This window comes from Nelumbo lutea, chromosome 1 (assembly GCF_056320005.1).
Source record: "Nelumbo lutea isolate HS-2025 chromosome 1, American lotus-T2T, whole genome shotgun sequence".
NCBI lineage: Eukaryota > Viridiplantae > Streptophyta > Magnoliopsida > Proteales > Nelumbonaceae > Nelumbo > Nelumbo lutea.
Window position 1 is genome coordinate 75757624 of NC_142684.1, and position 18524 is coordinate 75776147.

At 40.2% G+C, this 18524-nt stretch overlaps 1 protein-coding gene and 1 long non-coding RNA gene across 7 annotated transcripts; one reads left to right on the plus strand and one right to left on the minus strand.

The window, feature by feature from the left end:
* The first annotated feature begins 10235 nt into the window (after positions 1-10235).
* Positions 10236-16099, plus strand: LOC148875441 (hydroxyproline-rich glycoprotein family protein). Of its 6 annotated transcripts, none has more exons than XM_088964735.1 (4): positions 10245-11235; positions 11379-11417; positions 11752-12225; positions 14554-16099. In XM_088964735.1, the coding sequence occupies exon 4, from the start codon at positions 14570-14572 to the stop codon at positions 15851-15853; it is 1284 nt and encodes a 427-aa protein (XP_088820861.1). In that variant the 5' UTR covers positions 10245-11235; positions 11379-11417; positions 11752-12225; positions 14554-14569; the 3' UTR covers positions 15854-16099. The 6 variants fall into 6 exon arrangements, with proteins under 6 accessions (XP_088820864.1, XP_088820861.1, XP_088820863.1 ...); XM_088964737.1 differs by having other exon boundaries at positions 10251-11235; positions 11337-11417; XM_088964738.1 differs by lacking the exon at positions 11379-11417 and having other exon boundaries at positions 10236-10384.
* On the minus strand, positions 11383-11669 carry LOC148875442 (uncharacterized). The gene is made up of 2 exons (XR_016105028.1): positions 11539-11669; positions 11383-11452 (listed from the first exon to the last, which is right to left on the minus strand). It is a non-coding gene; the product is annotated as an uncharacterized LOC148875442 (long non-coding RNA).
* Positions 16100-18524: the final 2425 nt, after the last annotated feature.

The following is an 18524-nucleotide window of genomic DNA, read 5'->3' on the forward strand; positions in this document are numbered from 1 at the left end:
CGCCTCGGCATCCCGCTGAGACATCGCCTGCCTGGCTATAGCAACGCAAGCAACCTCTCCGACAGCATAAGCGGCCGCCTCAGCAGCTCGGATATTCGCCTCGGCGGCACGGAAAGCCTCTTCGGCAGCATGAGTGGCCGCCTCAACAGCTCACACCTGTCGCGAGCTCCTCTCCACCTGGGCCGCTAAGGCGTGAATAGAAGAGTTCACCTACCAAAAGAAACAAATGAGTGACAACAGCAAGAAGGATAGAAAATGAAGAAGGCAGACGAAATCTGACTTACCACCATAGCATGAGTTACGACATGGCAGGCGACTTGATTCAAGGGAAGATCGGTCCACGCTGTGATCTCCTCGGGGAAAGTAGCCTCCCTACTCTTCTGAAGAGCATAGTTCGGCGACAACACGCTCTTGAACTCCCCTTGAGCTCCCGAACCCGAGGGGCCAGCCCGCATATGAGCGGACCCAGAGTGAGCAGGAGCACTGGAGTAGGTGGGAGCACCCGTGTGATTGGTCTCAGCGTAAGGCACCCCGTCCGCTTCATGCATCGGAGGAGCCACCTCGGGCTCCCTGGGCAGATCCTCCGGCATGTGGCCTGAAACTTGAGGCTCCTCATCCTGGGTAGCTCGGCACGAGTTTGCTTGGTGGCCCCCTTCCTCCTCTTCATGCCTTGGAACAGGCGCCCCCCGCGAGTCCTCTCTGCGTCCATCACACCTGCAGAAAAGAGTTCAGCATCAGAAAAAAATGAAGGAACAAAGCAAACAAGAAACCTGAGCTAAGAAACCTACCCGAACTTAGGTTAGCCGCAATAAGCTTGGCCTCCGTTAAGTACTGATGGCACTTTAAACCTTGTCGTGCCCATTGCTGGAGGCCCTTCACTGTCTCTTTATCGAGAGTGACACCAGAATCAGGAGCGGCCTCCCCCCACCTAGTCTTAAAAGGCCACCCTTGTGCACTTCGCACCCCGAAGTAATCTTGCTTCTACGTCGAGACCTTGTTAGGAAGTTCGTATAGAAGCTTGAAACCCGGGTGAGGAGATAGGTAATACGCCCGTCTTCCCCCGGGAAGAGAACCCGCTTGTTTTTTGAGCATTAACATAGAGGAGAATATCTCTAAGTCTAAAGGGAAGTTCTGTTCGCAAAAAAAGGGAGACTGTCCCCACCAACTTCCGAATAGAGTTTGGATGAAACTGGCAAATGGTAACGCCAAAGTGGTTTATGACCTTGACGAGAAGGGGGTGGAAAGGCAGTCGCAGCCCCACAGTGAGCTGCTCTCGAAAAATCATGATCTCATCAGGACCGTGTTCCCAAGGAAAGCTATCCGAAGGAATGAAATAGGTATACCCCCTAGGAAGATTGTAAGAGATAAGTAGAGATTGGAGCCCCTCGGGCGTCATAGTCGAAGGACCAAACCTGTTTAGCATCCGACCTCGACAAGAGGTAGATGCCAAACTGCCCGAAGCGGCTCGGCCTACGGGTTCAAGGTCATCCTCAAGTTCCACCTTAGGATCACTAAGACAATCTGGGGATACGGCTCGGTTCATAGAACCTACATCGGTCCTACTTGAAGAATCGTCTGAGCTATCAAAGCTAGACATCGAGGAGAAAAGGTGGATCCCGGAAGGTACTCACCAAAAAGTTTTGAAGGCTCCGGAAACTGGAACAAGCAAAAAGCCTTGAAGGCGAAGTAACAAGCCTAGACGCGAGCTGGAAAGTTGGACGCGAACTCAAGAAGCAAACCGCAGAAGTGACAAATTGACTAGGGTCCCCTACTATTTATAGCTACAGTAACCAAGAACCAACAATGTAGATCAAAGCCAATCTGACGGCCCGCATTTGTGCTGGCCGCATGTCCCCTGAGATCAAGACGTGATTGGCACACGTCTCTTCGAAACGAATGAAACATCAGCGCACGTCTTTTTGAAACCGATGACGCTTCGGCGCACGTCTTTCTAAAACTGACATTGCGCCGCACACGTCTCTTTGCAACTGACAAAACTGCCAGCGCACGTCTCCTCAAAACGGCAGTGGCGCGCCTTTTTCAAAATTAAAAGTCCCGCTGTCACGTCCCAACGACGCGATTATTTGAAATTTAAAATAAACGCACGCTGCCACGTCCGTCAACATTTATGAGCAGTAGGCGCATCTCCCGCCTTTTCGGATGCTCCAGAAAATTGAAGAACCTTGGCAAAGCACCTCACGCTGTCAAGATTCGAAGAACGGGACAAATCCACCTACCACCTCGCAAACTCCCCATGCCAAGGCAAGACCCTTGGCACGAGGAGTGGGGGGCAATTGATGAAGGAAGATTTGGCCCGACCTCACAGTTATGCAACACGTGGCAAAGGCAACAGCTCGGCACAAAAGCACGCCTATGGCACGAGAACCAAGGGGAGAAACCGGTGGACTGAACTCCCCTACCAGCGGTCCGAACTCCCTACTAGGAGCCCACACTCTCCCTTCGGCCCCAAGCCAGACAGTAACCCGAACTGGCCTGTCTTATAGCAGTTCAGGACACACCTCGCCGAACTAGCATGCCTCATGGCAGTTCGAGACACACCTCGCCGAACTGGCCTGCCTTGTAGTAATACAGGACATACCTCCGAACTCAAGACTTCGCCTCGTGCACCACTCCACCACATCGCTGCCCAGGACGCCAAAACCAAACAAACCATACCGTGCCTGACACCGAGGAAGTCTGTACCCAAGGGCGGTGCACCTGACTGACTTGGGATCTGACACTTGACGGCCGCACTCCAATTGGTCACCGGCCACCGCCTCTTGACACTGCCATCTCCAGTTACAGAGATGGCTCCGACAGAGCAGTGGCGGTTCTGTCCCAGCAGAAAAGACAATACCCGACCTGACAGGGGCTTCGGAGTGAGTGCGCGAAGTGGTTATAAAAGGCCCCTACCCCTAGCAACAAGGTATGTGAACTTTGCGCCATCTGGTCTTTACTTTGCCTTTGAAAGAATACTAACTTGAGCTTTGGAGCTATCTCACCGGGTTCCGTCGGAGTTCCCTCATCTTCTTCGTTTTCAGGCTCCTCGTCGCTCCAGTCAGAGGCGAAATCATTGACAGTTAAGACTGGACAGATTGCTCTCCATCAGTGGCCTACCTCGATATCAGATCTGAATCTTCATGATAGCTAGGTAGTTTCAATGCTTGACTATGCACATATTCACCAAACATTGAATCGCTACAAGAAGAGGTTGTTCAGTGAACAACAGCAATTCGATTTGTCTCATATTGATAGAGGATGTCCATGTTATACTAGGAAGTCTTAATCTAATAGGACTCCCACTAAAAGAGCAGCACCTCGTGAAGAACAAGAAGATTCCTACTTGAAGAACAATACCTTGTGATCTCATTAACAAAGGAGGTTGCTCTCGGCGTTATTCTATGTCCTAATCCAAGAAGACTCCCACTTGGAGAACAACACTTCGCCAATCTTGTTGATAGATGCAATTTTATGCTTGGTTGAGCCGAAGTCAATGTGTCATGCAAGCCAAGACATCTCCTCAAGGACAAGAGGTTGAACTAGATCTCAAAAAAAAAAAAATCAAGTTAAGTTACCATCCAACATCAAAATCAACATCATCGAGGACATCGGTGCCGCACTAGACTTTGTCACCTCGTCCTCGAGGGGACGTTTGTAGACATGAATTTTTAAGCTAAATAAATGGGCTTAATTTACATGACAGCCTCTCAAGTTAATATAGGCCTCCATGGGCCCAAGGCCCAAGTCTACATAAATACAACTTAGTGGCCCAAGGGTCCAAGTGTATTAAGTCCAATCTGGCCCATCTCCTATTGTAATAGGGTGGTCCTATTGGCAAGACCACTAACTCTTACATAATGGTACATGCATGGGAGTGAACCCTAACCCAACACCCCGCTCACATGAGTGGGTTGATGTGGCAGGCTTAATCCTTGGCTATAAATAGCTTTGCCTAGGAAGAAAGATGTTCACTTTTTTCCTTTTAGAAAATCACAGTACAAGAAACCCTTAGACACTAACATTGAAGATTGGAAACAATCACAAGCTCCTGCAAACTCCAATAACTACAAGATCAAAAGAGAATAAAGAAGGGAAAATCTTCTTTGTTCTCTACAATGCACTTGGATTCAAGCTCTCCAAAGAAGATCAAGCCAACACAAAAGGCCATTTCTCAGAGAAACATCATTCATAGCCGATCAAGCGCGAAGCCTGGAGTGAATAAATCTACACCATCTCCGAAAGCACTAAAATCAAGGAAATCTACATAAACACTTCAACACTTCAAGAAGTACAAGAAATATACCAACGACCATCGTCTTCACCAAATTCGACCGTTAATCAAAGGCTGCTAATGTCATCGAGCGGAAATCAAAGAGAGTTCATTCCCTTGTTTGTTTTATTTATTACAAATTCATTATTGTAATTTGTCTCCATATTTTGTATTAATCAAATACAGTGTAACTTTTGAAATTAATTGGGATCAACATTCATATTCTGACATGATGATTAATTTCTATTTTTAATGAAAGTCACTGCTTCCAATAAAAAAATTATATTTTATCATTCTCTTTTCTTTCTTTTCTTTCTTTTTGTTTTTAAAAAAGTATCTATAATTAATTATCTGAATGAAAAAGAAAGATGTAAAAATGAGAGGATGTACATCTACACACAAAAGGAAAATGGTAGACATGCAACCCATCCTCCACCAAAAAACTAGGCAAGCATAGAATTGTCATTATACATTAAAACCCACTTCATGCCTACCTCATCAATTCTGAATAGGCAAGGTAGGAAATTACCTGTACTCATTGATATAATGAAAAAACCCATAGGTGTTCTTGCTCAGTCCTTATACACCATCTGATAGCATTATTGAATCACCATTAAAGGCTAGAGAGAAGGAACACAATGTAGAGCAATTTGCTTGTTGGATAGCAGAAATGTGCATTATTTTTTTGAGTCCATGAAAAGATGAAACTACGCCACCTTTTAGTTGGTGACTCCAACCCCAACGTCACACGCAACCAAGAAAAATGATATAGCCCTGGAAAGCCATAAGAGCTTCCATCAAATTGTAGCTTCATCTCCTTTCAGGAGACGTAGAATTATTGGTCGACACTGACATGGGTATAGGCATCCCATGTAATATGCTTATATAATCCATCCACATCTTTGAACCCGAGGTCAAGCTTGATCTTCCCAACCCAAATGCCTAGGCTTGGACCCAGCCCAAATTCTTCAGCCTGAGTTCAGCCCAAGGATCGAAAATTCATGATCAACCCATATAAAATTTCGGGCTGGGTCAGTTTAGGCTTGGATTGGGCCTGCCTAAGTTGCACCCCTATATTGTACAATTAGACTTTAGAACAGGGACTAAGACAAACTCGATGACTAAAAAGGACTGATGAAGAGTCGTTCTTTACTCCTTCAACAAAAGGAAGTTGTTGTTCACTACTTGAATAAAAGATGAAAGCATCCTAATAGTGCATTTTATTGACCCATAAAGTTTCTTATGCCATGTTAGGTTAACAATCACTCCTTGAACAAAAGATGAAAGTATCCTACTAGTGCATTTCATTGACTCACATGGTTTCTTATGCGTAGACTCTAATCATGTTATCTCCGAGGAAGTTGGATTGTATGGACCCTTTTGTCAACCTTTTACATGGACACTACAATAAAAGCTAATCATGTCATCCTAAATGCTTTTTTTTTTTTTTTTTTTTTTTGATATTTAGGCTATGTTTGGTTTGAAGGAAAAGGTAGGAAAAGGAAGAAAAATATAGGGAAACATATATAAGATTTGTAAAGATTTTCCTACTTTTTCCTTCAAACCAAATTCCAACTTAAGTATTAAATGGCCAATTGGGGTTTTCTTACCCAATCCCTTGTTTCCACTAGGTAGAACGGGACATTGTTTTGACTTACTTTGATGGAACGGGGAGCATTTGAGGTTTTTTCTATGCCTGGAGCTTGTAAAATACAAATGAAGGAGCTCTCAGAGACATATGTAGAATAGGGAAGAAATAGATTAAAAGTAAGGAGACAAAAGTGTTATATATATATATATATATAGAGAGAGAGAGAGAGAGAGAGAGTTAATTTTGAATTCCAAATGGATGTTAAGTGCTGGAGTCCAATTAATTTTGAATGGGAAAGTTTGAGATGGTGTGGTGCAATGATATTGAAAAGTCCATGTAAAAGTTGGACCGAAGAGTTTATAGGATGGAGTTCCCCAACGAGTTCAGATATGCTCCTCACATATCGTTTTTTACACTGAACTCACAGCCACATGTGTATTGGGGACATCTGCTTTCAATAATAATATATAAGTACAGATGTTCTCAATGTGATGTACGATTGGAACATGATGTGAGGTCGGTGTGAGGAGTAGATCCCAGTTCTTCCCCAACCCCCACCCAGATTATCACAGTAGACAGTAATGGCAGTACAAGGTTCAGATTCCAGTACATGCGTTTGGGTTCGACGCAAAAACCATGATACTGCCTCAATGCACTCTAGCTCAGAGAATCTAGTAGCACCTTTTCTTTCATAGTAATATTGTCGAGGAGGTAATCCAAGATGCATTTGCACAATGTATAGGATTCTCAAGTGTCGTGGTTCAAGAGCTGCAAGTGAGAGTTGAGTCTATGCATGCATGATGCACCAAAAGTAGGAGGCTGTCCAAATCATGTGATATGGAAATTTATATGCCAATGAAGAGAAGGGGCTCTCTTGTATCAGTCAATGGGCTGTTCCAACAACAACACATTGTTGGTGGCGATGGAATTAGGGGTGCTCATAAAAAAACCAAAAAGCCGAACTGAATTGAGCAAATCAAACCAAAAAATGCAATTAATCAAATCAATCGGTTCGATTTTGGTTTAACATTTCTGAAAAAATCAAAGGACTGATTCAATTTTTGGTTAACTTAGAAAAAAACTGGCAATTAACTGAACCGACTGACCGATATAATGTATTTATATGTATATATTATATATATATATATATATATATATATATTCTTAATATATCTCACATATTATCTCTATTATATATATAAATAGATACATATATTGTATTTACAATTAACTATTTATAATATATAATATACTACATATATTTATTTATAATATATGTTATAAATATAAAAATCCAAAAAATCAAAGAATCAAACTAGTAAAAAATTGAAACCAGTTAACTGGTGGTATTGGTTCGGTTTTTGGTTTGGGATATGGAGAAATTGGTAGGACCGGTTTGGTTTCAATAAAACAAAGGTTTAGTTAACCGAACCATGAGCACCCCTAGTTGGAATGTGTTTATTGAGATCCATCACTTACAAAAGAACTAGTGGGGACCCATGCAATGCACATGCTTTGTTAAACGAAAGCTAAATAATAAAGATGCATAAGAATATACAATTGTTTTATATTTTAAATATTTAAATAATTAATAATTATTTATATTTTATATACTACTTTTAATAATTTTTTTACAAAACAAAAATAACAATAATTAATTTTAGGTAGGGCTATTCATCAAACCAATGAAATCGTCCAACCTAACCTTACTTGACCCGAGTGGTCAATTTTCTAGAATTTTCCAATTAACTTTGGTTGGACAATTTCCCAACCTTACTAGGTTGGATCAGTTTCAATTTGACCATTTGTAAACTGATCAAAACCGAACCAACCCAACCATAGATGTATATTAATATTTTATATTTTGAATATGCTTTTTAATAAGGAAGTTGAAAATTCCCATATTTCTTAGTCTAAAATATTTTACACCATAAATTTAATTTTTAATAGTACCGCTGTAATTTTTTTAAAACTAAATTTAGTTTTTTAAGTTCAGATCTTTTGAATTGACCAACCAAATTAAAAATTAACCGAAACTGATACAACCTGATTTGGCCGATTTTCACTAATGGTCAATTGGTTTCGGATGATCAACTCCCCAACCTGACCAGGTTGATTTGGTTGGCCAAACAGCCTACAACCAAACCAAATTGGCACGCAAATACTCCTAATTTATAAAGCAAAGAGATTAGGATTCAATAGCTTAAGGTTGTTGAACTACGAGTGGTGTTTATTAAGGTGGATAAGTAAGGATTTTCATAGTTTGGTTGGGTGCAGTTTGGAGAAGATCTCATACTACTAACCGAGTAAAATACAGTGTAAGAATGTTTCATACCAAATCAAACCATTTGAAAGGAAATCAAACCCACCAGTGAATTTAATGGAGATGAAGGTGCTGGTCAAATGACTCAAGTTAATATTCCCAAATATCCTCAACATCCTTTGCAAGGAATCGGTGGTCCAATGATTAGGGCAAGGACAAAGAAGATAAAAGAGGCTTAGAAAAAGCCCAATCCGCATGCTAAGATGTATTGATGGGTTTGACGCATGGACATGATAAGAAAATGCCCAATTCACATGCTAAGATGTATTGATGGGTTTGTTTTGTTTTATTTTGGATTACTTTTACTTTTCTATGCTTAGTTGTCATTAGTTGTAGTCTTTTAGAAGGATTTCTATTTCAAAGTAGATTTGCTTTTCTAAATTAAATGGATCATCATTAGTTAGGAATTTATTTATAAGATTAAGAGTTTCTTTATAAGATAATGATGTTTACATGCCTATATAAAGACCACAACTATGTAACACGAAAATGAATCCATAATAGAAAGGTATTTTCAACAAGTTTAGCTTTGCCTTCTTGTGTTCTTGGTAGTACGATATCTTGACTTATCAAGGGAGTGATCAACTTTTGTGGCGTCTTCAAGATTGGGGTCTTTAAGGACTTAACCTCCTTAAGATTCTAATCTTATCAACTATAACTTGTTTTCTACCTTCTAGGTGCACATAACTACTTGATTCAGGAACTCCTAGAGCAGGTCGTCTAGTGGATTCTTATCAGAATTTCTAACACACTTTAGGCCATTTCATAACAAATATGATCTTTTAATCACCATAAAACCATTGAATTATCATAATACGCTATGTAGAATAAATTCCATTAATCATTCAAACAACTTGAGTTCAACTTTGACTATTCAAGAGTTTAGAGAGAGAGAGAGAGAGAATATGATGCGAGAAAGACATGATACTGAAAAAACTAACAACTAATCAATCAACATCATAAAAGCAGGAACCAATTAAGTAAGTTTTCACCAAAATTCATGGGGGATTGTGATTGGTCAAAGCATTATTTTTTGGTGTTTGATTATTACACACCACACTAGCAACACCTCTCTCCAAAGTCGATCGTTGTGGGAATTGAATCCGCCTCTATACTAGAGGGAACTAGTTAATATACCAACTGAGCCACCTCTTAGTTGGTTGGTCAATGCCTTTTCGGCATTATATATATAAATTGGTTTACACTTTATAATTTGATTTTTTTTTTCAAAAATTAAGGAAATTAAACCAAAACTGAAAAAAAAAAATTTCAATCATATCAAACCATTTCTTAGGTCCAAATCAAATCAAAACCACCGATTTCAATTTGGTTCTATTGACAGTCTCAACCATATAATGAACACCCCTATGGAATAGTCAGTGAAATGGGTTACTGGCACATAGGCAACAACTGAAGAATTGATACAAAGCTGCAACCAAGACCCAAGCGATAGACCATAAGCAACTGATTTTTAAAAAGGGCAAATTTCTTAAAACAAAATGAAAATTGTCTAACTCCCCTTAGTATTTGCATATTGTTTTAAATTACCTCTAAGTTGCTAATGGAAAAAAAAGTTCAAATTTGCCTTTCAATATTTCTCAAGATTAAGAGAAAGATGTTTGAAGCTATAGAGATGCAAAAGCTCCACAAAACGGTACGAATCAAACTTGTTTCAGTTTTAAACACGACAGAATCAAACTTGAAAAGACAAATTGTTTCAAGCTAAACACCCTTGTTTTTTCTACAAAGACGGTACAGGATTCAAGGCCAACTGAGGTGTATCAGATTGGAATATCCATAGATCAAGGTGGAAAAAGATATTAGATTTCTATCTGGCATTTCATCGAAGATTTTCTCATGAGCAGATACGAAATCCGAGCAGGCGAGCACCTGGAATACGAGTTCAAATATGCGCCCCCCTGCTGTGCGCCCCACAAACGCCCCACGCAGCAGGAATGTGCCACATGTCTAAACACATGATTTCGTGCTTCCCGCATGCACGGCTACGGCGGTGAACTTGACCTATTAGCTCCAAAACGAGCTCAAACCCCATTTTCACTATTCCTACTCCCACCCCCACCCCGAGACTCAAGCCTGAGAAGCGAGAACCTCTTAACCCCGTTCTACTGCATTCATCTGAGCTCGGATACAGCTCCCTCTCCAGCACCGGCGAGGGCTCCATCTATTTCACCGTCACGAGGTGCTTCCAATTCTTTCATATCTTTTACATTTTTTGTAGGTATTAATTTTATTTGGCATTTTTTTTTTTCATTTGAAGACAAAGGAGGGGGTTTTAATCATCCACCACCGGTCATTTCCGGCGACTATCGGCAAATAAATATAACCTAAGACTGTGAAAACCCAGACGTATTTCCTGTCATAGTGATTGAAACAGGATTAGTATTTTTCCCCTTTATCAGCATACCCCACTTTCCTTTAGACCAACAGAAACTTCAGTATATGTTAAATACAACAAACCGCCTCTTTTTTATTGATTTCTAACATCTTCGAATGAATATCCAAGAGTCTACTGGTAAAGAGGGAGCTAAATCCGAGCTCGGATAGAGGGAGTAGAACGGTGTCGGTGGTGAATGATTAAACTCTCCTCCTCTGTCTTTAAATGGAAAAAAAGAAAATATCGAATAAAATCAAACCCTAAAAAAGAGAGAAAAGAAAAGCGCACCACCTGATAGCTGATGTTCGTCGGAGATGGTGGGTGGCGGATGATTAAACTCCCCTCCTCCTCTGTCTTGAAATGAGAAAAAAAAAAAGAAAATTGTCAAATAAAATCAAACCTTAAAAAAGTGTAGAACATATGAGAGAGTTGGAAAGCACCTTGCGATGGTGAAATGGCCTGAGCCCTCACTAGTGCCGGAGAGGGAGCTGAATCCTAGCTCGGATCTCAGGCTCAAGTCTCGGAGTGAGGGCGGGAGTAGGAATAGGAGTTTCGGCTTGGATTGGAGTTAACAACCGTCCCATTAGCCCTGCACACGGGAAGCACAAAATCGTGCATTTGGACATGTGGCGCATTCCTGTAGATTCGAACTTTTGGTAAGAATCCTAATTTGATGTCAAGTGAAGAACGAGATTTCTAGCTATGTTCAAGAGATGTTTCTAATACAAGTTCTTACTATAAATCTCTTTCTGGTAAGAATCCCGATTCGTTCTTCACTTGGCTATGTTTTGGATGGCAGATACTTCTCGCCTATGCTCATTGCAAGAAATCACCATAGGTGTGTTGCTCCTCATTTCGTATTCGCTCAAGGGTCTAGAAAATAGAAGTCATTATAGTCTGAAGTTCATAGAATTTCTTCCATTAACTAGAAATTCAAGCAAAGATCAGGTTTGACTAACCTGCAATGGAGAAGAACCTGAACATTAACACCTTTATCCTTGTCATGCTTTTATTGTATTTGACAAAAACTACCTCTCTTTTGTATTTCATAAGGTTTGACACTTTATCATTCCCCCATTCATCTCAACTCCCATATTGATCTTACAACTATGGAATTGGAACTTATGATCTGTTTTATTATGTATTTTATAATTGTACACTATTTTGTGTAGGTTTTTGGTTCGGCATCTCAACAGGAGAATTTGGTTGATCAAGTTGTTTCTCCTATTGTCAATGAAGTTCTTGAAGGTTATAGCTACACCACTTTCGCATATGGTCAGATGGGTCTCAACACAGGGAAAAGATGTACTGTAGAAATTCTATTGAAAGACGTACTGCAGAAACTCTGCTTTTCTTAATGATCACTTGGAATACGATCGTCATTTGACTCATTTCTACTGCTAGAAGAATTTCTCGACGAACAAATAGACATTTTGTGCGAAGAGCCACTCGCACACCATGATAGCAGAGATGTTCCTAATGCACACATATGTCAACTCAGCAATGAATCATCATCACGTTTCCTTGGCTGGAAGGCCACTGATTGCATCGCTGTCATCAATACAAACCACTGATTGCATCACGTCTCCTTCTCAATACCGATTGGCTTTTGCCTAGATGCTTACAAACCACTTGCAATCTTGCCGGTAAATTCCCTTGCTTCTCTCCAAGTCCCGAGGTTGCTCTTCGTCTTTGTGGGTGAGGATGCCAATGTTTCTAGAGTCGTTGCAGCTGCCGTTGGTAGGGATAGCAATTAATTCTCCCCATCCTCGATGGGGACCTTTCCTAACCTGATGGGGTCGAGAGGATGAAAATTATTTTGGCCGAGCGGAGACAGGGACAGAGATTAATAGGAATCCTTGATAGAGTCAAGGATGGGGATTGAGGTCTCCGTTCCGCGTAGACCCCGATTATATATATACGTATAAATGTTGTTTATATTAAGGAAAAATCCTGATTAGTATCCTGTACTTTGGCTCAAGTAACAATTTGGCCCCCGAACTTTAAAATGCGATAATTTAGTATCTAAAATTTCAAAATGTGACAATCCAGTGCCCGAATTTCAAAATGTGACAATCCAGTACCTATTGTTAATCATTCCATTAACAAGCCGTTGTGACATTTGAAAAGTCAAAATTTCCCTTTGTAATTCTCTTTATCAACCATCTAAATGTTGACAAAAAATCTGAACAATCCTAAATTCTAGCATTTTCTATTAAAAAAGTTGATTGTTTAGAAGAATTTGGGATTGTTTGTTTTAGTGTCAATGTTTGGATGGTTGATAAAGAGAATTAGATGACATTCTTAGGTTATTTTTGACTTTTTAAATGTCATTTAACGGCTGATTAACGGATTGGTTAACGATAAGTACTGATATTAAATATATATTATTATATTAATGGTTGATATTTTAAAAAGTACAGGGTATTGATTGAGAATTTTCCCTTTATATTAAATATATATTATTATATTATTTATATTATATATCAAAATATTTTTAAACATTATTTATAATTAAAATTATTTATTTATTTAAGTAAATTTATTTTAAAAAAACTATTATTTAAAAAAATTAAGGGATTTGGGTCCCATAGGAAACCCATTCCATTAGAGATTGGGGATGAAGGTTAATTTTAAAATTGGGGTTGGGGACGGGGAATATGATCCCTGCCCCAAACCTGTCCTGTTGCCATTCCGGTTAAGGTGTTGTCTTTTTCAATCCCTGGAGCTGATGCTATAAAAATGTATTTTAGAAATTAAAAAAACATGTCAGTCACGCAATACTACTTGTAAACGGAGTGTAACGTAAAGTTAACAATAAATAACCTATTAGACAAATTGTAAAAAACTTAAAAGGTAATTTTATAAGATATATATACAATATGGCTGTGTTTTTATAAGATTTCTCTACATTTTTCTTCCTTTTCTTTCAAACCAAACATAGCCGAAGGGTAGAATTAGTTAATTTCATATACCATTTCGTTGTAGTGACGCCGAGAGCAATGAAGAAGCCGCTTCCACAACGTATCAATGGTGGGGTAAAATCGTCTTTTGATATTTCTGTCAACCATAACGACCCCGTGTATGTTTCAAGTCCGATAAAAACCTCAGTCCTCAGGGCATGTAGCGTATGTCTAATTGTTTTGAAGTGTTTTGCTCTTTGAATAAATTAAGCTTCTTTTCCGGAATTCCTTTTTTTGTACCAAATTTTGGCTACCCGTATTGGCGAAACCTCTGAAACTCAGGTTTTTATTCTTCGACCACTTCTGTTATCCGAGGAGTTCCAAGATATTCGATCTGGGTAACGCTTCTTTTACTTATTCTTCTTTTCCTTCTCAGCCCCTTGTATTTCGAGTTGTCTTTGTTTCTCGGCCCGCGTATGCTATGTGTTTGAATTGGTTGATCTTAAGATTTTTTGCATTTGAAAGTCGTATTTTTGTTTGAATTCCGCAACTAGGGTTTTTTGGGTTCCTGAGAAAAGATGATTTTGGGTTTGGGTTCCGCAATTAGACCTTCATTTTAAGCAGAACAGAATGAAAACAAAACCTTCTTTCTTCTTCTTGTGTCGCCTTTAGTGGCACTATTTTACTGATACTTGTCCGTCTCCAATGCGTTATGGGCCCTAGGCCCCCAACAACCAAAGTTCTATCGCCGGCTTGCGCAGTTGCGCTAACTGAAAACCCCTTGTCAAATTTTCATCGTTTCTCACTCGATCAGACCTTTTCTCTTTGCGCTCTTCCCCCTGTTCAGGCCATGCGCTGGTAATTGAAGGGTTCATCTCCCCACCTCTTCATTCTTTATTCTGGCTGCGCCAGCCACCTAGTTTAGCTAGTAAATCGTTGGTTTGCAAAGGAGAAACGGAGTTTAGTCTTTAAACCTCCAGTTTGATAAACACAAGATTTATAGAGATCTCAATTTGTAGTTTTGAAATTTCCATTTCTGTAATTATTTAGAGATTTCAATATTCATTGCAGATAACGAGTAGCGAAGATGCTGCAAAGTCATCCGCCTCAAATTCTACAATCACCGGCTAGGCTTGGCCTCACGAACCCTAATTCACCCTCCCTCCCCAACCCAAGCACTCCTAAGATTTCTTCCCAAAATCCTCAACACCACGCTCTTCACCTCCATCAACAACTGCAGCAGCAGCAGCAGCAACCGCAGCAGGCTCCATCATCGGTTGCCACGACTTCTTCAACACTACTCTCTCTCCTCCCACCTCACCCCCGAGCACAATCCCTCCTCCTTCAGATGGCCTCCCTCGCCACCCGACTCTTCGAAGTCTCACCCACTAGATCCTTCTGGCTCTCTTCCTTCCGTGGCTCCCTCCCAACCTTTCTCCCTTCCCCAACACCCCTCGATTCCTCTCCTTCCACCACTAAAGAAATCCTCTCCCTCTTCACTTCCCTCCAGACTCAACTCTTTGAGGCTGTTGCTGAACTCCAAGAAATTCTTGATCTTCAGGATGCTAAACAAAAAATTTCCCTTGACATCCGGGCTAAGGACGCTGCCATACTTGCCTTCGCCAACAAGCTCAAGGAAGCTGAACATGTCCTTGACATTCTGGTTGATGATTACTCTGATTATCATCGCCCAAAACGATCTAAACCCACTACCTCAGAAGGAAATCCAGAGAACCCTCCCTCCTATTCTTCTAGCACTACCATTACAAATCCACTTAATTTATCAAACATTCTCTCTTATGCACATCGAATAAGTTACACAACATTTGCCCCACCAGAATTTGGGGCTGGTCAGGCTCCCCTCCGTGGAGCCCTCCCACCAGCACCACAAGAAGAGCAGATGCGTGCTTCACAGCTTTACAACTTTGCTGATCTTGATGTTGGGCTACCCAAGACAGTGGAAACTAAAGAGAAGACTGTTATGACGCTGATTGAGGCCCCTTCACTAAAACCGGTAGAGACCAATCCACCTATCGATTTGGCAGCAATTCAGGGACTTATTCCTCCACAACTCACAATCCCATCAGGCTGGCGACCTGGGATGCCGGTGGAACTGCCCGCAGATTTACCTGTGCCACCACCTGGTTGGAAGCCTGGGGATCCGGTGACTTTGCCTCCCTTGGATGCTCTTGTTGGTCCTAATAAGGGTGAGGATCAACCACCACGACCTGCAGTCTCTCAAATGCCTCCCAAAGCACCTGAGCCCATACAGGTTCGGTATGTTCAACTTGATATTAACCCTGATCAGGATGACTACAGTAGTGATTATAGTAGCGATGTGGGAAGCTCTGAAGAGGATGATGAAGATTGAAAATTCAGTTGAGGATGTCAATTACCTGGGTTTTGACAAAATTTTCACGGTATTCTAGGCTGCAAAACTTACAGGTTGTACTGTTCCTTTCCTTTTGAAACTGCTATTGATGGAATTTTAAGGTTTGTAGTTGGTTCAAGGTTGGCTGTTTGGGGCTTTGAATCACAAGGTTCACAAATTGTGTTTTCTTGTATGAAGAATGTCTTCATTGGTTGCATTAATGGTTCTTTCACAACTGCAAGAAAATGGGCACCTTGCAATGAGTGCTATCCATAACTTCAGTGAAGCTCTAGCTAACCTTTCTTATTGAAAGGTAATTGGATTTTGTAGGTGTATATAAAAAGGTAACTTATTGCCATAATACAGTTCTAACAATCTACCGTAAAAAACAGAAAAATTCTGGAAAGAGACAATAAGGATTAGATTTTATTTTTGTGGACAGTAAAGTTCCACCATAATGGAGACATCTTAGGTACAGCAGAGGGTGCAAATACTTGCCCAGAATAACTTGTAGAGAATGCAGACAATGAGGTTTAGACTTTATATACAGGGGCAATACAATGGAGACATCTTAGGTATTGTAGAGAATGCAGATATGTACCTCATAGAATTTGGCAAAAATTTCTTAAATCAATTTGTCATCCAAGCACTTATGGATTGAAAAAAAAAAGGGGAAAAAAGACCCCCCTGCTTCCCCCCAAATTTAAAAATAGAAGTCAATACCATGAAGATCTTAGATAGCTCAGGTCTGATATTGTCAGAGGAAAAGAACAAATATAGGCTTGTAAATTGAGACAGAAAGAAGATTTCATGGAACAACAGGGTGCAGTGTGTGCAGTATTTTGAGCTTCAGACCAGAGAGATGTTTGGACCATTTCAAGTCATCACCTATGCCTTTTACTGAGTTTAATCATTTCTGAACCATTAGCCTCTTGCATAGCCAAAACTATTCATATAATGAAAAACCATCTGATTAGAACATCCATGAATCAGTTTGAAGAATGATTTTCTCGCTTTTTAAAATCTTTTTTGCAACATTTTAACAGTGATCTTTCCCTCATCATATTAATAAGTTTACAGATATCAAGATGCATACTTGCTTAACCAAATTGCTGAGATGAGTGATTCAGCCAATGTCAGAATATTTGAAAATTGAATTATAAATTACTAATTTAACTTGTCACAGAGTATAAAAGAAACTCATACTTACAATTGGCTCAAAATTGGGACTAGATAAATTGACTGTAAGGTTTCTCATTAACAATAGGGCCTGCAAAAGGTTATTTATGAAAACAACCAAAAGCAACCCTTTAATGCCCTAATGGATATGAAATGATTTCATATTGATCAAATGAGAATACAAAATAAAGCATTAACCATGCTTCTAGATGGAATACATCATTCCAATAAATCTTAAGATTATAAAATGAGTTAAGAGGATTGCTTATCTAGCTAGCTGGTAGGTTACTAGGGGGACTGGTGCTGGTGGAGGCAAGGGGGGGGGGTTCTTTGCATTTTCCTATCTTGTTGTATTCTACTTAGAATATTACTTAAAATAGTATCTTGCTGTACCATTGGAATCCTCCCTTGAGTAAGTTAGCCATGAAGGAGCTGAGGATTCAAGCAAAAATCATAGTCTGATGAATTCTGGTTTAAATGGGAAAGGTCCTTGAAGGTGAAGGAATGGAAGAAGGGGTTCATTTTGCTGGCAGGTGATGTAGTCAAGTGGTTGAAAAGCTTTTTCAAAGAAGCTATCAAAAACAGAAAAGAGTTGGAGTGGAGGGATTTTAAGGAGAAAGAGAAAAAGGACTTTTTTTTGGAGAGAAAAGAGGAAACGAGAATGGCAGCTATATAACCTTTTACGAGTTCTTTGAAATTGGAAGGAAATGGTGTTTCCTTGAAGGAAGAGAAAGCGAAGGTTAGTGGTTTTTGTCAAACAAAGGTTGGAGGATTGGTAAAAAGTTGGCAATGAGATGACAATTACTCAGGAGAAGGAAGAGAAAGTGAAGGTTACAGGAATACTTGGTAAAGACTGGAGAGTTACCTACAATAGCAAGCACCGTGAGTAAAGGAAAGATGACAATTACTCAGGAGAAGGAGCTATGGGAGCAAAGGTTAGTGGTTTTTGTCAAACAAAGGCTGGAGGATTGGTAAAAAGTTGGCAATGAGATTTGAAAAGCATTAGGAATTAAAGGGATGATGATTATCTGATTATCTCTCCATTTGAGAAAGGTTAAGTGTTATTAGATTTGTTGGATTACAAGTTAGAAGTTGTTGCAGTGTCTGTTCAAACAGAGGAAAGCTAAATGCTGATTTCAATATGGTGGCCAACCTCTAATGCCAGGGATTTGCAGGTCGAAGATGACATGACTGTAAGAATATTAGGTCTTCCTCCTTTCAACTTTGGTTGCACAAAACGTTCAAGTCTCTTGCAGTGGTCTGTGGGGATTATCTGATTGGTATTTTCTTGAACAATCTCCATTCAACAACCATGAGATTCAATGGTGTAAGGCCAGAAAACATCACAAGGAAGGTCAAGACCCGAGGGTATGAAATTTTCTCTATAGCTCATGACCTCCATTGAAGCAGAGCTATGGAAGATGGGTCATAGAGAGGTGGAAGATGGAGCATTAAGGAGCTAAAAGCGGTCGGAGAATTCAAACGGTAATAG

Bases quoted from the DNA above. Each gene is read 5' to 3' on its own strand.
- LOC148875441 (XM_088964738.1), top strand. From the start codon at position 14,570: ATGCTGCAAAGTCATCCGCCTCAAATTCTACAATCACCGGCTAGGCTT.